The following is an 18,117-nucleotide window of genomic DNA, read 5'->3' as shown; positions in this document are numbered from 1 at the left end:
AGGGTAGACACGAGGCGGTCTGCCAATAAGGACGCTGGCCCCAAAGGGAGGTGGATTTGGGGACGGTCCCACACCGATTGGAGGAAGGAAAGAGTGCCAGTGAGGACGTTGGGCCATGAAGGGGGTTGATTGTGATGTTCCACATTGGTTGGGGAGGAGAACAAACCACCATTGGCGTGGAAACCTTCCCTTAGTAGACACGTTTTAAAGCCTTGAGGGGAAGCCCGAAAGGGAAAGCCCAAAAAGGACAATATTGGCTAGCAGTGGATCTGGAGCGTTACCAGACTTTTTTTAAAAAATAAGGAGACAAGATTATCGATGCCAACTTAATTAGTGAGCTCGTTCTAATGATATACTTAGTTGAATAATTTATTGATTAAATTTCGTATCTTAACCTCATCATTCCCAAACTTCAAAAAGATTTTTCGAACATGGGATTGTTATTTGCTTTTGAGACTCAATCTCCCTTTATATTTACTAATATATTAACTTTTCGACTGGTTCGGGACAAGTTGCACGCTTTACATTATATATTATTTACAATAAACTATTCCTTATTGATTGATCCAATAATTATGGTTATCAAAGTAATTATAACTTAGCTAACATAAATTTAGACTTGTCCCAAAACGAAGCGAAAATTTTTAATTACAGAGAGGGTGGAGAGAGATTATTCTCCATCAGCTAGATCGAGATATATTCTTTTTTCTTCAAAGTATTGAAACGATTATACTATTAAAATTTAAATTTTTAAAATCCTCACGAGATCCCCACAAACAATAAATGAAGAATTTCAGGAGGCTAAATAATGAAACAGAAGATTGTTCCGTGTCTTCTCCAAGTGCTTTTGACGTCATAAAAAGTTGAATATATAGTAGTTGTTCTTATTTAGATTGGGCTTCATCCTCGAACCACTCAGTCCTTCCTCGACCTATACAAGAGGCTGATGACCAAAACCTAAATGTACTAGAAGTGATCATTGATGGACATTAGCCATCAAAACCCTAAATTAGATCAATTCTCACGAGAAAAAAAATAGAACCAACGGAAAAACTTACCCTAAATAATAAAATGAAATTTTTAGGAATTGAATTGAATGAAACACAATTTTAAAAGGTTTTACCGATGAGATCATTAGGGTTTTGAATTTAAACTTTAGTAAATAATATTAACCCTAAATTATTTGTGGTTTTAAACATAGGAAATTTAAATATTGTAACAACCGTCCAATTTTTTAGAGTTTATTTATTAATAATACTAATGGCTTAACCTCAGTTATTAAAATATATTATATATATATATATTTATTTATTTATTTATTGATAGCGAAATATATTGTTACATCATCTCTCGCTAATATAATATAGGCAATCAAATCCTATTTTATATAAATCATGTGACAGCTTGAAATATTATTAACAGTGTCTATATGCTGTAAGCAGCGTCTAGGCATGATGAAAAAACGTAACATCGTTTTTTTTAGTGTTTCGAGTGAGACACTACAAATACATCTCAACGTCATCTTAAATAGCGTTTCAACGCCCTCACACTTGAGTTTTAGGCTTCGTTCCCTTTTCTCTTTGCTCAATTTCTTCAATTTTAGGCTAATTGCTCATATTTTTTTTCAGTATAGACCCGTTGTTACTCTATTTAGCTATAAGTGCTAAATTTTTATAAAAATAAACAATTAAGGGTATCGCTCGGGCAAATGTATACAAATTATTAGCAGATATAGTCTTTTGTGGGCTTTTCCTTTCGGACTTTCTCTCAAGGCTTTAAAACACGTCTGCTAGTGGAAAGTTTCCACACTCTTGTAAATGGTGGTTTGTTCTCCTCCCAACTAATGTGTGACATCACATTAGGTCCGTCAATAGTGAAATAAATTAAGAAGGGCGATATTAGACGTTTTTTAATTAAAAAATAATAAATAAGTTTGAAGAGATCAGTGTGGGCCGATCATAAGATGCCAAATATATGAATAAAAATCACATCAATCATCTGAAGAAAGCAAGAGATTATTTTAATATTTTAATAAATATAATTATCTTATTTCAATATTAATAAAATCACCGTATTGAATTTTTAATGTTAAATAAATTAATATAAATTACCTCAAAATCATAGCCAACCAGCAGTTGACATGTGGCTGTCAAAGCTACGTCCAGCATCGTTTTCTCTCTCTCAAATAATATAATAATTATCGAAGTTATTCAAATTGTAATTAATATTTAATATCAAATAATTTGATGGATTAATCTCATTTAATTAACATAGATTTATTATTTATTACTCAAAATTGTCTTTTTTTTTTTTTTTTTTTTTTTTTTTTTTAATTTGGGCTGGCTTGGGATGGTGATTTGGGCTTGAATGGAGAAAAGTGAAAAAATGAACTAAAATTGAAAAATTGCAACCATAATAATAATAATTATTATTAATTTTTAGCCCTAGGTGACGAAGAGCCAACATCAAGGTACCAAACTTTCTCGTCGATGTGAGCTCTTGAAGAAGATTAGTCTGTTATCTCTATAATAACTTTTATCCGTTGAGCGATAACCCTACCCGAGAAAACCTTTACATGCCTTTGTTTTCTGTTGGGAGGCCTACGTTGCATAGAAACTGTCTATCTGAAACTGTCCCTTGGCTCGTAGGTCCTAATACAAGGTTAGAATTCTCCTCTAAAGTGGTATCTCACTGATAGCTCGACTCCAAAAATTCGCAACCAACAAGTTCCAAAAAAAAAAATATATCCGCTTTTTGTTTGAAGGATTTACATTTTCCCACATGTTTTTTTTTAAAAAAATTAAAAATGTAAAAACTATAAATAAATTCAATAATATTTCATTTATTGATTATACAATACTCAAGTTAAAACAAAGAGAAGCTTTTAATACCAAGAATGATCAACTACAAATCACTTAGAAAAAGAACACTTTTTTATCAATCAAACGCCGAAATACATAATATTACGTATTAATATCTAAAAAAATTACATAAATAGCACGTACACCATGTTTGTTCATAGAACATTTATCTGATACCCATAAAAACACTACAGAGAATAAGAAGAAATAAACCAAAATGCTCAAAAGTTCAACTAAACGTTTCAGATAGGGTCGAAGGAGAAAAACCTGAAGCTCGAGTCGAGTCGATCTCTTATCCTAGCAGCTAAGTAACAGATCCAGAGGCTTAGATTAAGTCAAATAGTTTGGGGGAATGAAACATCAGAGCAAGCAAGCACATTACAGAACCCCTCTTTTTCTTATGGAACATTCATTACTTGAATAGACTGCAGCATGTCTGATACAGCAAGTACAAGGTCACCTGATTTTATCAAGTTTCTGGCTTTAAGCAGCATAAACGTTTTGTTGAGGTTGTTTTCCATGTCGTCCGAGAAGCTCAAGCGGAAGGGTATCAAGCCCCATTGCAAGTTAAGACGTCTCCTCACAGATGTCGTGGAAGTAAACGCAAAGATCGGGCAATCGGGTCTGCAACGGGATAGGAGAGATGCCATGTGGCCTGTCTTTGTGTAGACAAAAATTGCATCCACCTCCAAATTATTGGCTACAGAAACAAAGCTCACAATTAGACTGGAATAACCAAACCAACAGGAGAAGTGCAATAAAGAACTGAGGGAAAGAAGATAGTAGCGTATGACGACGCCCGACTCAACCAACCATCTTCAATGCTCGCTTTTTTTTTTACGTCTGTGAGTGTTCGATCCAGTTTGTATACACTTCGACTACTCTCTCGAGATAACCACCTGACCCTACTACATTTGATTCCCTCTAAACAATCTATGGTGATTCAATATTGGCATTGTAACACAGCATAACAATCACTTTTGTAAAAACGATTTGAGATAGTATTCGAGTTCTTAGTACTAAAGCATAGATCTAAACTGTAATATAGGTATATGATCCATAGCTGGAGAATATGATAAAGCTTACCCATTTTGGCGGTGGAATTGCAGATCTCTTCTAAGATGCTATCCGAGTATGAAGATCCAACTTCTGGGAGTTCCATAGCTTCATGGCGTTTCTCATCCCTCCACCACTTCTCAATTCTTAGACTGACGCTTCTCAAGACGGTCAATGCCTTCTCGGGGAACTGGCCCATGGCGGACTCACCAGAGAGCATTAGAGCATCTGCTCGCTGCCTAACAGCCTCGGAAACATCAGCGACTTCAGCTCTGGTAGGTGTAGGGTATTCGATCATCGACTCGAGCAGCTGAGAGGCAACAATAACTGGCTTATTTAACCGCCTGCATAGTTGGACGACCTTTTGCTGGACTGATGGCACCTGTTCCAGTGGTATTTGAGCTCCTAAATCTCCTCTGGCTACCATAGCTCCATCAGATGCTACAATAATTTCTTCCAAGTTCTTCAATGAGTCCAGACTCTCTATCTTCGCAATGATGGAAATGTCACTGCATAACAAATTTATAAACACAGATATTTCGAAGGCGCACATATCATTTAGAGATAGAGATGAAATTCAGATTTGGAGTGAAAACGTGGTCATCGACTACCCCATCTGCACCTAATGTAACAGCCCAAATCCACCACTAGCAGATATTGTCCTCTTTGGGTTTTTCCTTTCAGGTTTCCCTTAAGGTCTTTAAAACGCGTCTGATATGGAGAGGTTTCTACACCCTTATAAAAATTGTTTCGTTCTCCTCTCCAACTGATGTGGGATCTCACACCTAACTTGTGAATCAGTGATATACTAAAACATAGTTGAGATATATTTGATCCCCCTAAAACCGTGAGAACCAACAATTACACCCACAGCTTCAAAACCAAATGGTAAAGAAGAAGATTAAATCAGCAAACTCGCACAATTCTGCTTACCTGCCACGAGAACGTGCAGCAATATAGCTTTTGAGATGTTTAATCACTTCAGCAGACTTCACAAATGATATGGCAAGAAAATCAACACCTTCAGAAATCCCAAAATCAATATCCAACCAATCCTGGATTCATAAAACTTGCCTTAGACTGGAAAACAAGTCACTGTATCAGGGCAAGTTACGCCATTAGGTTGCACAAAAGGTTAGCCATCAAATCTAATGAGACGATGATCCACATACAGATGCAATCATTCGGTTGCATAAAGAGTTTAGGGTACGATATTATTACCGCTGACCGCATTAAACATGTCCTCCTAAAATTTATGGTGCAAATCATAATTTTCTCTACAATTAGCTTTCAACTTAAATCTAGTTACGAGTAACTAAGTGTAAATTTTATATTATATCCAATACTTTAACGCCCTTCACTTGTGGGGTTAGAAATTTGCACGAGACACAACAAATAGTTATCAATCTTAATTGGGGAGGAAATGACATTATAGAGATTTGAACATGAACTTCTACTCTGATACTATGTAAAGATACCATTGATCCGAAAGTTGATAGATTATGATAAATTTAATATTGTATTAATTCTTTAAAAGTGACCCTAAGACAAATGAAGTTTAAGGAAAAGGGAGGCACCTACCTTAGAAGAAATTGTAGGGAGCATGGCGTTACGTTCTCGTACGAGATGTCCATCCCTCCAAAAAGTCAAATTAGCCCGTGGCAACAACAACCCCGGGTCAGTACACAGGCACTTAACATCAGGACCAATCTTTTCGATTACTTCAAACCTCACCATTCCACCATCAACAAGGAGATCATCACCAACTCTCACATCTACACAATATCAATTACAATTCAAGATTGATAACACACCATGGAATTTACTATAATAATGATCACAGACATCCGATCCACATATGGCATGCCCAAATACTATATGTATAGTTGATTGTGAATGAATTCAGTAAATGTCAGAGCAAAATTTTGATCTAAGGATAGAATCAGTAACCTTCTGCAAACCCTTCGTAGTTCACATTAATGGTGCGTTCTGGGAGTGTTGAATCAAAAGCTCTGACACTGAATGTCCAGATTTCACCATCCTATATAGAACAGAGCAAGCAGTTATACACGTCCTTAAAAGCCCTTTCACAAGTACACAACTCGCTTAATGATGAAGGACCCATCTAATTTGAAATCCAAATGTTTTTCTGCTTGTAAATCAAGAACTTAACAATGTCCTCCAATTGGGAGCCAGACAAAACCCAGTGAAGTTTTTAAATCCAGGACACATATTAGCAAAGATTCGACCGGTTGTGATTCAATAAGATGGAAAAAGATAAAGAACAGAACAGAACTCACTTCCGCTTTAGCCGAGGAAGCTCCACCAAGATCACCCATATGAATTTCACTCCCTTCAGTATCCATCATAATAGCCACAGCATAGCCCTTCTCCTCATTGAGCCTGCGCACGCGTTCAATGACCATCCGATGCCACTCTCGAGTTCCATGGCACATATTGATCCTCGCAACATTCATACCGCCAACAGCAAGCGCTTCAAGCTGCTCAAATCCGCAAGTAACAGGACCAATAGTACACACAAGCTTCGTCCTCCTTGTACTCCTGAAGCCATTCTCCTTCAACTCAGCCTCCGTGACAGTATCGACGTCAATCGAGCTGCCATCAGACACAGCCGGCACAAACTCCCTGGTAGTAGCAGAAGTAGACACAAACCCACCTCCGGAACTCGAACCATTTTCAGAAACCAAGACTTGGGAAGTGGAAGCTGATGACAGAGGGTTGAGATCCGGAGAGGAAGAGGCTCGAATTGAAAATTGGTTGAAGGAGACAGGGAGGCGGAAGGTGGCGGTGGAAGAGGAGGGGGGTTTTGAGAGGGAATGTTTCGAGAGAGAAATGGGCGGAGAGCGGGTGGTGGAGGAGGTGAAAAGTTGCAGAGATTGTGCCATTGTGAGGGGAATTTCGAATTTGGAGAAGGAAATGGAAAGTGAGAAAATGGAGATGGTGATTAAAGCAGAGAGAGGTACGGAGATTCCAAAGGAATACGAATTATTTTGGTGTTGATAGCTTCGGAATTGCCGCCGGATGATCGACGGCGGAAAACGTGTTACAGATTTCGCACTGTAATCGAATGGGTTGGATGAGGTTTATTATGAATACTTCCTTTTTTTTTCGTTTTTATTTAATTTCAATAATTATGAAACCAAGAAAATATATAATATAATAAACTTAATTAATTTTGTTACTTAATTTTGATATATTTATATATATGTGTGTGTTTATATTTATATATAAAAATTAAGGCGGGTCATGATTTCATGATTTGGACGGGATTAGAGGGAGATGGAAAATATAATCCTAATCCCGCGCATTAATTTTTCTCCACTCCCTCTCTTGTTATTGACCTTGATAGATTAACTTTCATATTAACCCTCCAATTATACTCCCTAATTATAAATTTTGAATTAATCAGAATTTGTAACAAGAAAAGAAAAAAAAAAAAATACTGTAACCGCTCAAGCCCACCGATAACCACCAATAACAAATATTGTTCGCTTTTGCACGATACATAACGGGCTAGAGTGGACAAGAACATTGGCTCCCAAAAGGGTAAATAGTTTGGGTAAATAGTTTGGGAAGGGAACAAAGCATTTCTTAGAAAAGTGTGAAAACCTCTCCCCACACGACGATATGTAACAGGCTAAAGCGTACAATATCTACTATTTTCACGTAATATCTATTTATAAACTCGAAACCGTATCATACTAGAACATTAAAAAAATCATGTTCGAAATGAACTGAGCTGGCCCTAAGACTCCCGGGTATAAAGATGATAATTTGCTTAAATGTTTTCTATATAGTGATATCCCAAGAAAGAATGTGCAAAGGGGAAATGGAAAACCTTTATGGAAAGTATGTTCAAATGAATTCAACATTGGTTTGGAAAAGCTATTCACAATCGTCGTTGTCGTTGTCGTTGCCATCGTCGTCATGTTCTCCCAATCTATATGAATCCAAAGAGAAATCGTAACAGCCTCACAGCATCCAGCATCGGCAACCTTTCGAATCTTGCAGACCTTCGAACCATCGATCCCATAGCGGATTAAGAGGGCCACGGGTTCTGCAACCAACCAAGAACAGAGACAGAACAGGAAGATTAAGTTTGAAGGTCAATTTGAATGTAAAGAAAGAACAGAGATGATCCTACAGTGGAAGAAGTGGGTCTGGTCTTGTGTCCATATTGCTCAGCATTCTGGCAGGTTCAAAAACAGCAATTTCACAAATGAATTGGAGAGTTTCATACTTTGTTTGGGTATGTTTATGGATACTCAATTCAGCAGATCCCTAATAAATTTTATCATCCTTACTCTTTGCATTTTGTTGATGCCTTCTCCAGTTTTTCTACCTGTTCCACTTCTTCCTGCATTAGAATTCCATTCAATACAAGAATCAATGCTAAGAACTGTAATAAAAAAGCCCAATAAACTTTACTTTAGCTTAATAATTAAAACTTTTGATTCTAGTCGTGATTTAACGGGCTTCTAAGATTCGATATATTGAATGTTATTCACTCGATCCCACGTTGGTTGAGGAGAGAGACGAAACATTCCTCGTAAGGGTATGAAAACTTCTCCCTAGTAGACGCGTTTTACTTGAGGGAAAGCCCATAAGAGAAAGCCTAAAGAGAACAATATCTACTGGCGGTTGGCTTAGGCGGTTATAAATGGTATTGAAGCCAAATACTGGGTGGTATGCCAATAAGGACATTGGGCTGGAGTGGATAGTGAGATACCATATTGGTTGAAGAGGGGAACGAAGCATTCTTTATAAGGGTGTGGAAACTTCTCCCTAATAGACGCGTCGAAATAGAATTTATTGGTTGAACTTGGGCCGTTACAACGATAGAATTTGCTCGTCGAAGGGGGAACAAACAGGAAAAACAAGGAACAGCATTCTTAATTTTGATCCTTAAGATTGAAACAGAGCCAACATTTCTCAATTTCACCACCTTAATTTTCCAGCTTTAAGAACAAAGATAATCTGCTTAACTCTAATGGTTAGAACTGAGAATCATATTCAGAGATTTTGAGAGCACAAATCACAGTGCCACTAAACAAGGACACTTATATAACCCACAAATTTTCACAGTTCCCCTGTAGAACTATCAGAACAGAATCAAAGTAAACATGAACACCTTCAAAACAGAGCTAATTCACATTACAGTTCAAGCTCCAATCCAAATTTCACAAGTTCCCAATTCAGAAATGGACGTCTAAACATTTGGGAAGTAATAATTCAGCACAACACATTCAAAATCAAACGCGATCAAAAGCCTCAAACAAAAGAGACAAAAGGGACAAACCTCCAGGAACCTTGCTTCTAGCTCGAGCCGCTTCACTTCAGCCTGAATCCTATGTTTTCCTCTGGTATCAGTAGACGAAGAAGAAGATGATGATAGAACCCGTTGGGTTGTCGGGCTCGCCGATTCGAACATACCCGACTACTCCTCAATTACAAGAACCAAAAATTCAAAACCCTAAACGTATAATCCACTCGCAGGCAATAAAGATTAAAGAAACGCCATTAGAGACGAAAATGAAGAAGACCCACAAGCGATAATGGCGATTCCATGACCCCCTTTTGCTGTAAGTGATGGATTTAAACAGCGAGAGAATTTCGCAGCCGCTAAGGGTCAGTTCTTTTGGTGGGCTGTTTTACTAAGCGTTGTTTCGACCCTTTTCAGGCCAGCGAAGAAGAAAAGGCTGGATTTCTTTGTCAAAGTGTAAGAACAAATCCCACTTTGTCTCTTTGTGGGTTGTTTGTGGAGGACAGACTGTTGAATCACACAGAGGGAGTACAGAGCACAATGACTGAAATTGGCGGCTAAAATTAGGGTTCTTCCAAGATTTTGAACATGATTTTGCAGGTGTTTTGTTTTGGATGTATTTTGGGAAATGTCAAATCATTAAAACTGTTCAAATTAACATGCTTTAAAATACATAATTTAAGATTAATTAATGAAATTAAAATTAAGTCTTAGTTTTTTTTTTTTGATTAAGCTATGAACTTAACGGGTATGAAATAAATATCATCCCTTAATAATAAGGTTTACCTAATTAAGAAAATGATAATGATGGAGGATACTCCACCCATTCGTTTATTAATTAAGATGTCACTTTAATTAATCAATTGAATTCAATTAAGATATAATTTATTGATGAGGTTAATATTATTAGGTGGTTAACATTTTAGGTTTAAAAAATACATTTCAACCTAAAAAAAGTTCATTAATACCTTTCAACTTTTTTTAAAAAAATTTAAAATATTCTTACCGTTAAAAAAAATACTTATAAAAATCTAAAAAGTAGTTTTAGCATCCTTTATGGAAAAAAAAAAAAAAATTTTAAATTGTTGTCGATTATGGATAAAAAATTGTCTATCAACACTTCATAGATTATTTACGAACATTTTAATATTATTTTGAAAAGTTTATGAGTTGAGTAAATGTTTTTTTTAATTAAAAAAAAAGTTAAAAAAAGTAATAATAAAAGGATGTTTTTTAAAATTATTCCATATTGGATACTATTTTTTAAACAAAATAATAACTATTTTCATTAAAAAAAATGATAAGTATATATATTTTTAAGTTCAAAAAGTTTTTTTTTTTTAAAGTTTAAAGATGTTATTGAAAAAAGTATTGGCGACAATTTTATAAATATTTTTATTAATTTGACAAAAATAAACTGAAAATGAAAGCCTCCAAAAGGAAGTAAGAGACAAATATAGAGTTTTCATAGATAGTGACGAATAGTGTAGCCACTTTGTTGAAATGAACCGTAGACACTTGAGCTTGAAGTTTGTTCGTGTACTTCATAAGAGAAATTGGGGAATGGTATAACCTATAAGACTAGCGAAATTGATAACGTGTGAGGACGGTTTAATGTTTAAGTAATAAGATGAATCTCAAATCTACAAATATGAGTTCGACAACTGTTAATGTAAACACAGACGCTCGTATAAATCGAGTTTAGGGTTTTAAGTAGTAGCAGTTGGTCCAAAAAAATCTACGATATATGAACGTTAGTTGAAGCAGTGGAACAACATGGTTCTAACAGAATTTACAACCATCGAAAAGTAGAGATTGGAAGACGAACGAAGAAAATGATTTTCCCCATTTATTTTGATTAGAATTGGAAGAGAAATTAACTACTTTCATTTTTTTTTTTTTGGAAGGACTAACCAATAGTGTAATTAAATACAAAACGTAGTGATATATTTGGTAAATTTAAACTTTAATATGTATAAAAAAAATATTTTTAAAATTATTGTGTCACGGGCTTTGATCTTTAAAGGAATAGTTTTTTTTTTTGTTTTGAAAAAATACAAGAATCATTTTTGTTTTTTACTTTTAAAAAGAAAATAAAATCGAATATATTTTTTTGACATTTTAAAAGTCATATTTAAAAGTTTAAATAAATAAAAATTAATCTAATTTTTTGATCATGCCAATTTAATTTTAAAAAAAATAAAATTTGAATTAAATTAGTAACAAAAAGTAAAAAAGAAGGATAATCGTGTGGATATAAATGCTTGGTGTAGTTTAAATATTTAAAATTTATTAAATATAATTGGTTAAATTATTATATTTAAAAATTTGGTTGTTTTATATTTTTCTTTTTTTAGTTTTAACAAATTTTGAAATTTTGGACGGTTAGAATTAGTTGGAAGCAGTAGGCAAAAACGCCAAAAAAAGAAGAACCCTCCGGCATGACAGTACGCAACGTGTCACCGTCCAAACTATGCTAATAAAGAAACAGTTATTTGAAAGAAAAGTGACCGGCGGGTAACGGCATCGCAGCCTTTCTTCCATTTCAAGAAATTTTCTCTCTTCCATTTCCCGAGGGATAGGTGGGTGTATCGTGGGGGGATGAAGAATGGCATCTACAAATCAAATCACCGCCTGAAATCCAACTCAGATTGAAGAATTGCATTTCCGACTCAATGGCGTTCCGGTTAGGAGCTTTTCCACGCGCCACCGTGGCCTCTCACTTTCCCCTACTCAACCGCAAAAACTTTCTCGTTCTCCCTCTGGAACTTCAGGTTGAGATTCGGCGCGCTATAGGCACGCGGAGACTGAGAATTAGGGTTTCGGATGGAGGAGAATCGTATCTCGGGATGTGGAAGAACGCGGTGGATCGTCAGAGGAAAGGCATAGAGTTTCAGAAAGTTGTGGAGAATACTGTGGGAAATGTCGATTATGATGGCGGTGATTCAATTGCTGATCAGTTGGAGAAGAAGAGCGATGATTTTAGTAAGATTCTTCAGGTGCCGAGAGAGGAAAGGGATCGGATTCAGCGGATGCAGGTCATACATCGAGCTGCTGCTGCCATTGCAGCTGCTCGTGCACTGGTCGGTGAGACTGGATTTGTTGCAGAGGCAGAGGCAGAGGCAGAGTCGAGTTCGCGTGATTCAGATCTTTCTATAAATTTGAATCTTCGGAATGACGGTGGATTGCTAGAGCGGGAAGAAGGTATAATTAATTGAACGATTGCATCTTGAAGGATTGATCTATTTTGTTGACTACAAAGCTCTACAGTTTTAATAATATTAGTTGAGCTCAAGTTACATATTATATCAATTCTTGGCTCTTTTCTCTACTGTATTTGACTTTCTTTCAAGTTGAAACTTCGAATACAACTAAATAGACTTTCATGTTTGATTAGCCAAATCTTCACTGAGTTTCAAGTCCAGAAAATCGATTAATTAATGCAGATCTGTAATCAATCTAATGGAGAAAATTATGGCAGTGTTGACTAGTATGACTAGAAATTAATATAGAACTAGTATTATGGTGGTTCAGTTTGTCACAAAAACAATTTCATGGTTATGTGGTTGTTCAGATTCTCATACTAGTTCTTTCTTTTTCTGTTTGTTTATTGTTCTTTATTCATCTAGATCTATCTGAATTTCAAAGTGAGAACACCCTGCTACCTGAGTTAGAAACTTCACAAACTGGAACACCTGGTCCAGATTTCTGGTCTTGGACGCCCCCTCCAGATAATGATAGGAATGATACTACTTCCAGTGAATTGCAACCAGTTGGAGAATCACAGGCATATCCAATGTTATCCAATTTTGTTGAGGAGAAAGAGCCACCGGTCGGCTTTCTCTCTATTCCATTTCAGAGCAAACACTCTGAAAGCAAACTCAAACCTCTTCTACCACCCTTTCAATCATCCGTGGTTGTCGAAAAATTAGAAGCATCAGAATCTAGTACTGAGACACATTCCATGGAAGAAGGTGCAAATGTTGGGATGGAGTTTTTGGTACAGGCAGCAGAAGCATCACAGGCACTTAGTATAGATAAGGAATCAGCGGAAGGAATAGAATCTGATGGTTCACGTTGGTGGAAGGAGACGGGAGTTGAGCAGAGACCAGATGGAGTGATTTGCAAGTGGACACTAACCAGGGGTGTTAGCGCAGACCTAGCCACTGAGTGGCAGAACAAGTATTGGGAAGCTGCTGATGAGTTTGGCTACAAGGAACTTGGTTCTGAGAAATCGGGTCGTGATGTGTACGGAAATGTTTGGCGTGAATCTTGGAGGGAATCTATGCGGCAGGTCAGTTTGAATTGTTACTGATTTTCTTGCTTCTATTGCATTATCCTTGTAAAATATTTGCTTTATGCATCAGTTAAAGTCTCAATAATCTATTTATGTCCATCTCCAAGGAAAAAAAAAAGATTAAATAGTTTGTTTTATGCACTAACTTCAAGTGCTTAAGGGTCAGGGCACATCCAAAAGCTAGTTTGATACCTTTGTAAATGAAGTTATATCACTCTTTGGATATTGCGAGATGATGGAAATGCCTTTATTAGTGTGTAATGTACAATGTGTCAGTTGATATCTAACCGATTCTTTTGTCTTTGATATTTTAAAAGGATTCACTGATATTTAGATGTGTGGAAATGACAGGAGATCCACCTCTATAGTGGATCCCTCAACACCTTGTAGCTAACGCCTGATTCATAATTTTCATCTCTGCAGAAAGCATAGTTTTTTATGACCTTAACCGAACCAACTTTCTTTCAGGAGCAAGGCATTGTGCACCTAGAAAAAACTGCAGACAAGTGGGGTAAAAATGAAAGTGGCACTGAATGGCAAGAGAAATGGTGGGAATATTATGGTGGCTCTGGTCAGGCTGAAAAAAATGCTCATAAATGGTGTAAAATTGACCCGAACACGTATATCGATCCTGGTCATGCTCATATCTGGTGCGAAAGGTATAATTTTTTTTTTCTTTCAAACGTTTGTGATGTAAATCAACTATTGTTCTTGCTGTCCTCTTGACTTGGCCTTTTACAATGCATTCTCGATCTTCTGGTTCCTTTTTCAAGATTTTGTACATTTAATACGGTGGCAATACTTGCTTCTTAAGAATTTGTCTATGTCGATCTGCTTTAGCATGTAACTTTCCTCTTGCAGATGGGGGGAAAAGTATGATGGACAAGGGGGCAGCATGAAGTACACAGATAAATGGGCTGAACGTTGTGAAGGTGATGGTTGGACAAAGTGGGGCGACAAATGGGACGAAAACTTCGATCCAAATGGTCATGGCGTCAAACAGGGAGAAACATGGTGGGAAGGAAAGCACGGAGAACGTTGGAATCGAACATGGGGCGAGGGCCACAACGGTTCAGGCTGGGTTCATAAGTATGGAAAGAGTAGCAGTGGGGAGCATTGGGACACACATGCCCAGCAGGAAACCTGGTACGAGAGATTCCCACACTTCGGCTTTTATCACTGCTACAACAATTCAGTCCAGCTCCGGGAAGTTCAGAAACCATCTGAGAGGTCGTAGTAAGTCTTTTTTTCTTGATGCCAAGTGGAAATAAAAGCTTTTAGTAAAGCTCATTTTGAAGAAATGAATTGAATGCTTAATTAGGATGGTTACCTTTTTCCTTGCATTGTACATTTAAATAAACCTAGCACTGATATTAGATATCCTCTTGAGACAATAAACTAGCTTACTTTCTTTCCCAACATCAATGCTAGTTGTACATGAAATTATCTGCCTTGAAATTAGTCATAAATGTAGTTACTTCTCAAAGCCAGATGTGACATGCAGCTAGAACCTTATTATCATATTATTAGAAGCAAAGTTTAGTTATACTCTTATGTATGCCTAAGATTGATCAGGTTGTGATTGTGACTATCGACTTATTTTCGAAGAAGTACTCTCAACCAGGGTCAACCTTGAAACTTCTTCCCAAGTTTCCAGGCGAAGCCTTTGCACTTTCTTAAAAGTATACTTGGGACATGATTAGTTTACCATTTTAATCCAAAAAAAACGGTGAGGTTAAGAATAGAAGGGTCGGAATAAGATAATTTTTTTTTTTTTTTTTTTTGAAGTAGCTGCAATTTCATCGGATGGTCTAGAATTACCTACGTTAGAATAGGCTGCTAGGGGTACAGAATTGCTAACATTTTAATTAGCCTGCTAGGGGTACAGATTTGCTAACATTTTAATTAGCCTGCTAGGGGTACAGATTTGCTAACATTTTAATTAGCCAGTATGTTTGTTTGCCATCGAATGCGTACCAACTATGATCGAATTAGTAAGTGCAGCACTATCCCTGATTCTGATTGAATTAGTAAGCCCTGATTCTGATTGAATTCTGATTGAATCAGTAAGCCCTGGTTCTGATTGAATCAGTAAGCACAATATGATATGAAGGTAAAAAACAGTCTCTTTAGATTCAATTCAAACTCTTTTTTGATGCACGAAGGAACTAATTAGGACAGGAGGTTAATTACCAAGATACCCCCAAGCAAATCGGGAACTACCTACGATTTAGTACCCTTGGAGTAATCGAGTGGGAGGCTAGTTTCATTGCTATGGAAGAGTTTGATTTTAATTCCAATAGAAAACAGGAAGCAAGGACAATAGTGTTCCAAATTCAAACTTCAAACTTCAAACTTCAGCCACAAACCTATTTCCTGCCATGTTCTAACTCATGGAATACTAAATTTGGTACCTTTTTTTCAACCTTGACTCCACCACAACCTAACCTAAACCCACACTCATATTTTAACACAAAATCTATAAATTTAGTTTTTATTTTTTAAATAACAATAAAATGAATCCATTGTTAATGCAAACATGAAAATAGAGAGAATTGGAAGGTGGAAAACCGCGTACTATTTCAAGTACATTTTTTCTTGCTTTTATTTTCAAAGGCGTTGGCCCCTCATTTCTTTTTCTTTTTTTTTTAATAATTACCAAACTTGTTAACCAAGCTTCTATTTTCCTTTTTCTTATTACAAAAATTTTGATTCAAAGGAGAAATTGCCAATATAATCCCCTCAACCTGTCATCAGTCACATATTTCACATATTCATAGAATATATGGTCAATAAAATATTTTTCTAATTGCATACCTGATAAAAGATTAGACCTTTTGATATTTTGGTCAGAAATATAATATTATTGACGTAAGATCAACTTATTTATTAAATACAATATGAATTGACTACATCCTAATGAAAATAAAACGGTTGAGAAAGACTTAAAATTAATTGAAATTACTACCTATTCCAATAAAGGTGCTTCATATCACTAATGCCCACTTTCGTATCTACTCAACATGTGGGTCTGGCGGTCAAGCTCGTTTCTACCTTTACACTCGAGGGTCAATCTCGGTTTAGCCCAAAGAAACCTTTGAGGAGGCCTACGCCCCATAGAAATTGTCTACCTAAGAATGTCCCTTAGCTCATAAATCATGATGTAAGTCCTGACACAAGATTAGAATTCTTGCCGTTCGATATCTTACTTATGGCTTGGGCCCGGACATTAATAGCTAAAATTTATATTTGATTTTGTTAAATTTTAATCATTTTAATAATTGGGTTTTGGGAAATTTTTGTATTTAAGGGTTTGGTTGTGTGGTTCTTCAATACCCACACAAGGCTTCTCTCTCGCTCGCTCTGTATCTCTGTGTGGATCTCTGAAGCTTCTGTTAATGGAGATGGGCGAAGGTCTTACCAGACAACAAATGGATCAGCTTCAAGAAGTTTTTCATCTATTTGACAGAAACGGAGATGGTGGGTCACTTTCTTTCTTCCTTTCTTTTCCCCTAACATCATCATCCAGTTCAATTCATCTCGTTTTTTTCTGAATCGAACCAAGCAGGTTGCATAACCCTTGACGAACTAAGAACAGAGATCCAAAAATTCGATTACAATCTCACAGAAGAAGAACTCAAGGACATGATTAACGAAGTCGATGCTGATGGAAACGGAACCATTGAATTCGGGGAGCTCCGAAATTTGATGTCCAAAACCTTCAAGGTCTGTCTCATTTCTTTCGATTCCCCTGATTTTCAGTTTTTTTCTTGTTGTTCTTGTTCAAAGCCGAGTCTGTCCTGTTTTTCAGGAAGAAACAGAGGAGAAACTCGAAGAAGCCTTCAAACTGTTCGACGAAAATCAAGATGGATATATATCAGCAAACGAGGTAAGAGCGCAAAGATCTGGTTCTTCTGTGATCAAATTCATATTCTTCCCCTGTTTTTGAGAAAATCCATCAAAATCTTTCATGTTTTTTTGGCAGCTGAGCAGTGTTCTTCGGATGCTTAATTTGGGGGAGAGGTTAACATACGAGGAGATTCAGCAAATGATCAATGATGCTGATTTGGATGGAGATGGGCATGTTGATTACCATGAGTTCGTCAACATGATGACGGAGTATTGGAAAAAAGCTGATGATGAATCAGAAATCCTACCATAAACAAGCTTAGTTTAATGAGATTCATAAGAATCAAAGTGTTTGAGTCAAATAATTTGTAGTTTAATCTTTTACAAGATAACCCTTTGTTTGATTTGTTCATTTCTCCATTACTCTGTTTTAGTGAAAGAAGGAAGCTGAGGAAGTGTATGAGAAATTTCTGGTTTGAATACAAAGAAATGATTGGCCTTTTTTAGAAATTTGTTCGATTGTACCTTTTTAACTTGAGATCAAGAGCTGCAGGCTGTGTGGTTTGTGTCTAATCATTGTTTCAACATGAACTAGAAAGCTTGTCCAAATCTGTCAAACTATTTTTACTAAATTTGGTCTGATTTTTGAGTTCTTGATTCGATATGAACACGAAAAAATCAAGGGCTGATATACTGATACTTTAGCAGATGAAACTCCCATTGTTTGTTGGAACCAAGCTGTTGTAGTACTCGACCGATACGCTCCAGTC

At 36.4% G+C, this 18,117-nt stretch overlaps 4 protein-coding genes across 5 annotated transcripts; 2 read left to right on the top strand and 2 right to left on the bottom strand.

Moving 5' to 3' along the window:
- Positions 1-2,954: 2,954 nt before the first annotated feature.
- Positions 2,955-6,996, bottom strand: LOC111436871 (pyruvate kinase isozyme A, chloroplastic-like). Its single transcript, XM_023074648.1, has 6 exons — positions 6,218-6,996; positions 5,868-5,958; positions 5,499-5,692; positions 4,851-4,972; positions 3,948-4,426; positions 2,955-3,561 (listed from the first exon to the last, which is right to left on the bottom strand). Exons 1-6 carry the CDS (start codon positions 6,821-6,823, stop codon positions 3,260-3,262), a joined length of 1,794 nt encoding a protein of 597 aa, XP_022930416.1. The 5' UTR covers positions 6,824-6,996; the 3' UTR covers positions 2,955-3,259.
- Positions 6,997-7,661: 665 nt separating this feature from the next.
- LOC111436749 (guanine nucleotide-binding protein subunit gamma 2-like) lies at positions 7,662-9,769 on the bottom strand. 2 transcript variants are annotated; one of them, XM_023074465.1, is made up of 4 exons: positions 9,238-9,769; positions 8,243-8,280; positions 8,083-8,127; positions 7,662-7,995 (listed from the first exon to the last, which is right to left on the bottom strand). In XM_023074465.1, the coding sequence occupies exons 1-4, from the start codon at positions 9,367-9,369 to the stop codon at positions 7,911-7,913; spliced, it is 300 nt and encodes a 99-aa protein (XP_022930233.1). In that variant the 5' UTR covers positions 9,370-9,769; the 3' UTR covers positions 7,662-7,910. The 2 variants fall into 2 exon arrangements, with proteins under 2 accessions (XP_022930233.1, XP_022930232.1); XM_023074464.1 differs by having other exon boundaries at positions 8,243-8,295; positions 9,238-9,766.
- Positions 9,770-11,720: 1,951 nt separating this feature from the next.
- On the top strand, positions 11,721-14,984 carry LOC111436854. Its single transcript, XM_023074625.1, has 4 exons — positions 11,721-12,405; positions 12,831-13,495; positions 13,967-14,157; positions 14,360-14,984. Exons 1-4 carry the CDS (start codon positions 11,877-11,879, stop codon positions 14,733-14,735), a joined length of 1,761 nt encoding a protein of 586 aa, XP_022930393.1. The 5' UTR covers positions 11,721-11,876; the 3' UTR covers positions 14,736-14,984.
- Positions 14,985-16,827: 1,843 nt separating this feature from the next.
- Positions 16,828-17,743, top strand: LOC111436855 (calmodulin-like protein 8). Its single transcript, XM_023074627.1, has 4 exons — positions 16,828-16,978; positions 17,067-17,224; positions 17,310-17,387; positions 17,484-17,743. The coding sequence occupies exons 1-4, from the start codon at positions 16,897-16,899 to the stop codon at positions 17,658-17,660; spliced, it is 495 nt and encodes a 164-aa protein (XP_022930395.1). The 5' UTR covers positions 16,828-16,896; the 3' UTR covers positions 17,661-17,743.
- Positions 17,744-18,117: the final 374 nt, after the last annotated feature.

This window comes from Cucurbita moschata, unplaced genomic scaffold, assembly GCF_002738365.1.
Source record: "Cucurbita moschata cultivar Rifu unplaced genomic scaffold, Cmos_1.0 Cmo_Scf00060, whole genome shotgun sequence".
NCBI lineage: Eukaryota > Viridiplantae > Streptophyta > Magnoliopsida > Cucurbitales > Cucurbitaceae > Cucurbita > Cucurbita moschata.
Note: the sequence above shows the minus strand (reverse complement) of the source record. Positions and strands in the feature narration are given on the sequence as shown.

Excerpts from the sequence above, each read along its gene's own strand:
- LOC111436871 (XM_023074648.1), bottom strand. The coding sequence starts at position 6,823 with ATGGCACAATCTCTGCAACTTTTCACCTCCTCCACCACCCGCTCTCCG. Across the intron at positions 5,959-6,217 it reads CTTCCTCGGCTAAAGCGGAA|GATGGTGAAATCTGGACATT; the intron begins GTGAGTTCTGTT and ends TGTTCTATATAG. Across the intron at positions 5,693-5,867 it reads CTACGAAGGGTTTGCAGAAG|ATGTGAGAGTTGGTGATGAT; the intron begins GTTACTGATTCT and ends GATATTGTGTAG.
- LOC111436749 (XM_023074464.1), bottom strand. The coding sequence starts at position 9,369 with ATGTTCGAATCGGCGAGCCCGACAACCCAACGGGTTCTATCATCATCT. Across the intron at positions 8,128-8,242 it reads GCATCAACAAAATGCAAAGA|AATGCTGAGCAATATGGACA; the intron begins GTAAGGATGATA and ends TGAACCTGCCAG. Across the intron at positions 7,996-8,082 it reads CCAGACCCACTTCTTCCACT|AACCCGTGGCCCTCTTAATC; the intron begins GTAGGATCATCT and ends GGTTGGTTGCAG.
- LOC111436854 (XM_023074625.1), top strand. The coding sequence starts at position 11,877 with ATGGCGTTCCGGTTAGGAGCTTTTCCACGCGCCACCGTGGCCTCTCAC. Across the intron at positions 12,406-12,830 it reads ATTGCTAGAGCGGGAAGAAG|ATCTATCTGAATTTCAAAGT; the intron begins GTATAATTAATT and ends TTATTCATCTAG. Across the intron at positions 14,158-14,359 it reads GCTCATATCTGGTGCGAAAG|ATGGGGGGAAAAGTATGATG; the intron begins GTATAATTTTTT and ends TTCCTCTTGCAG.
- LOC111436855 (XM_023074627.1), top strand. The coding sequence starts at position 16,897 with ATGGAGATGGGCGAAGGTCTTACCAGACAACAAATGGATCAGCTTCAA. Across the intron at positions 16,979-17,066 it reads ATTTGACAGAAACGGAGATG|GTTGCATAACCCTTGACGAA; the intron begins GTGGGTCACTTT and ends CGAACCAAGCAG. Across the intron at positions 17,225-17,309 it reads TGATGTCCAAAACCTTCAAG|GAAGAAACAGAGGAGAAACT; the intron begins GTCTGTCTCATT and ends CCTGTTTTTCAG.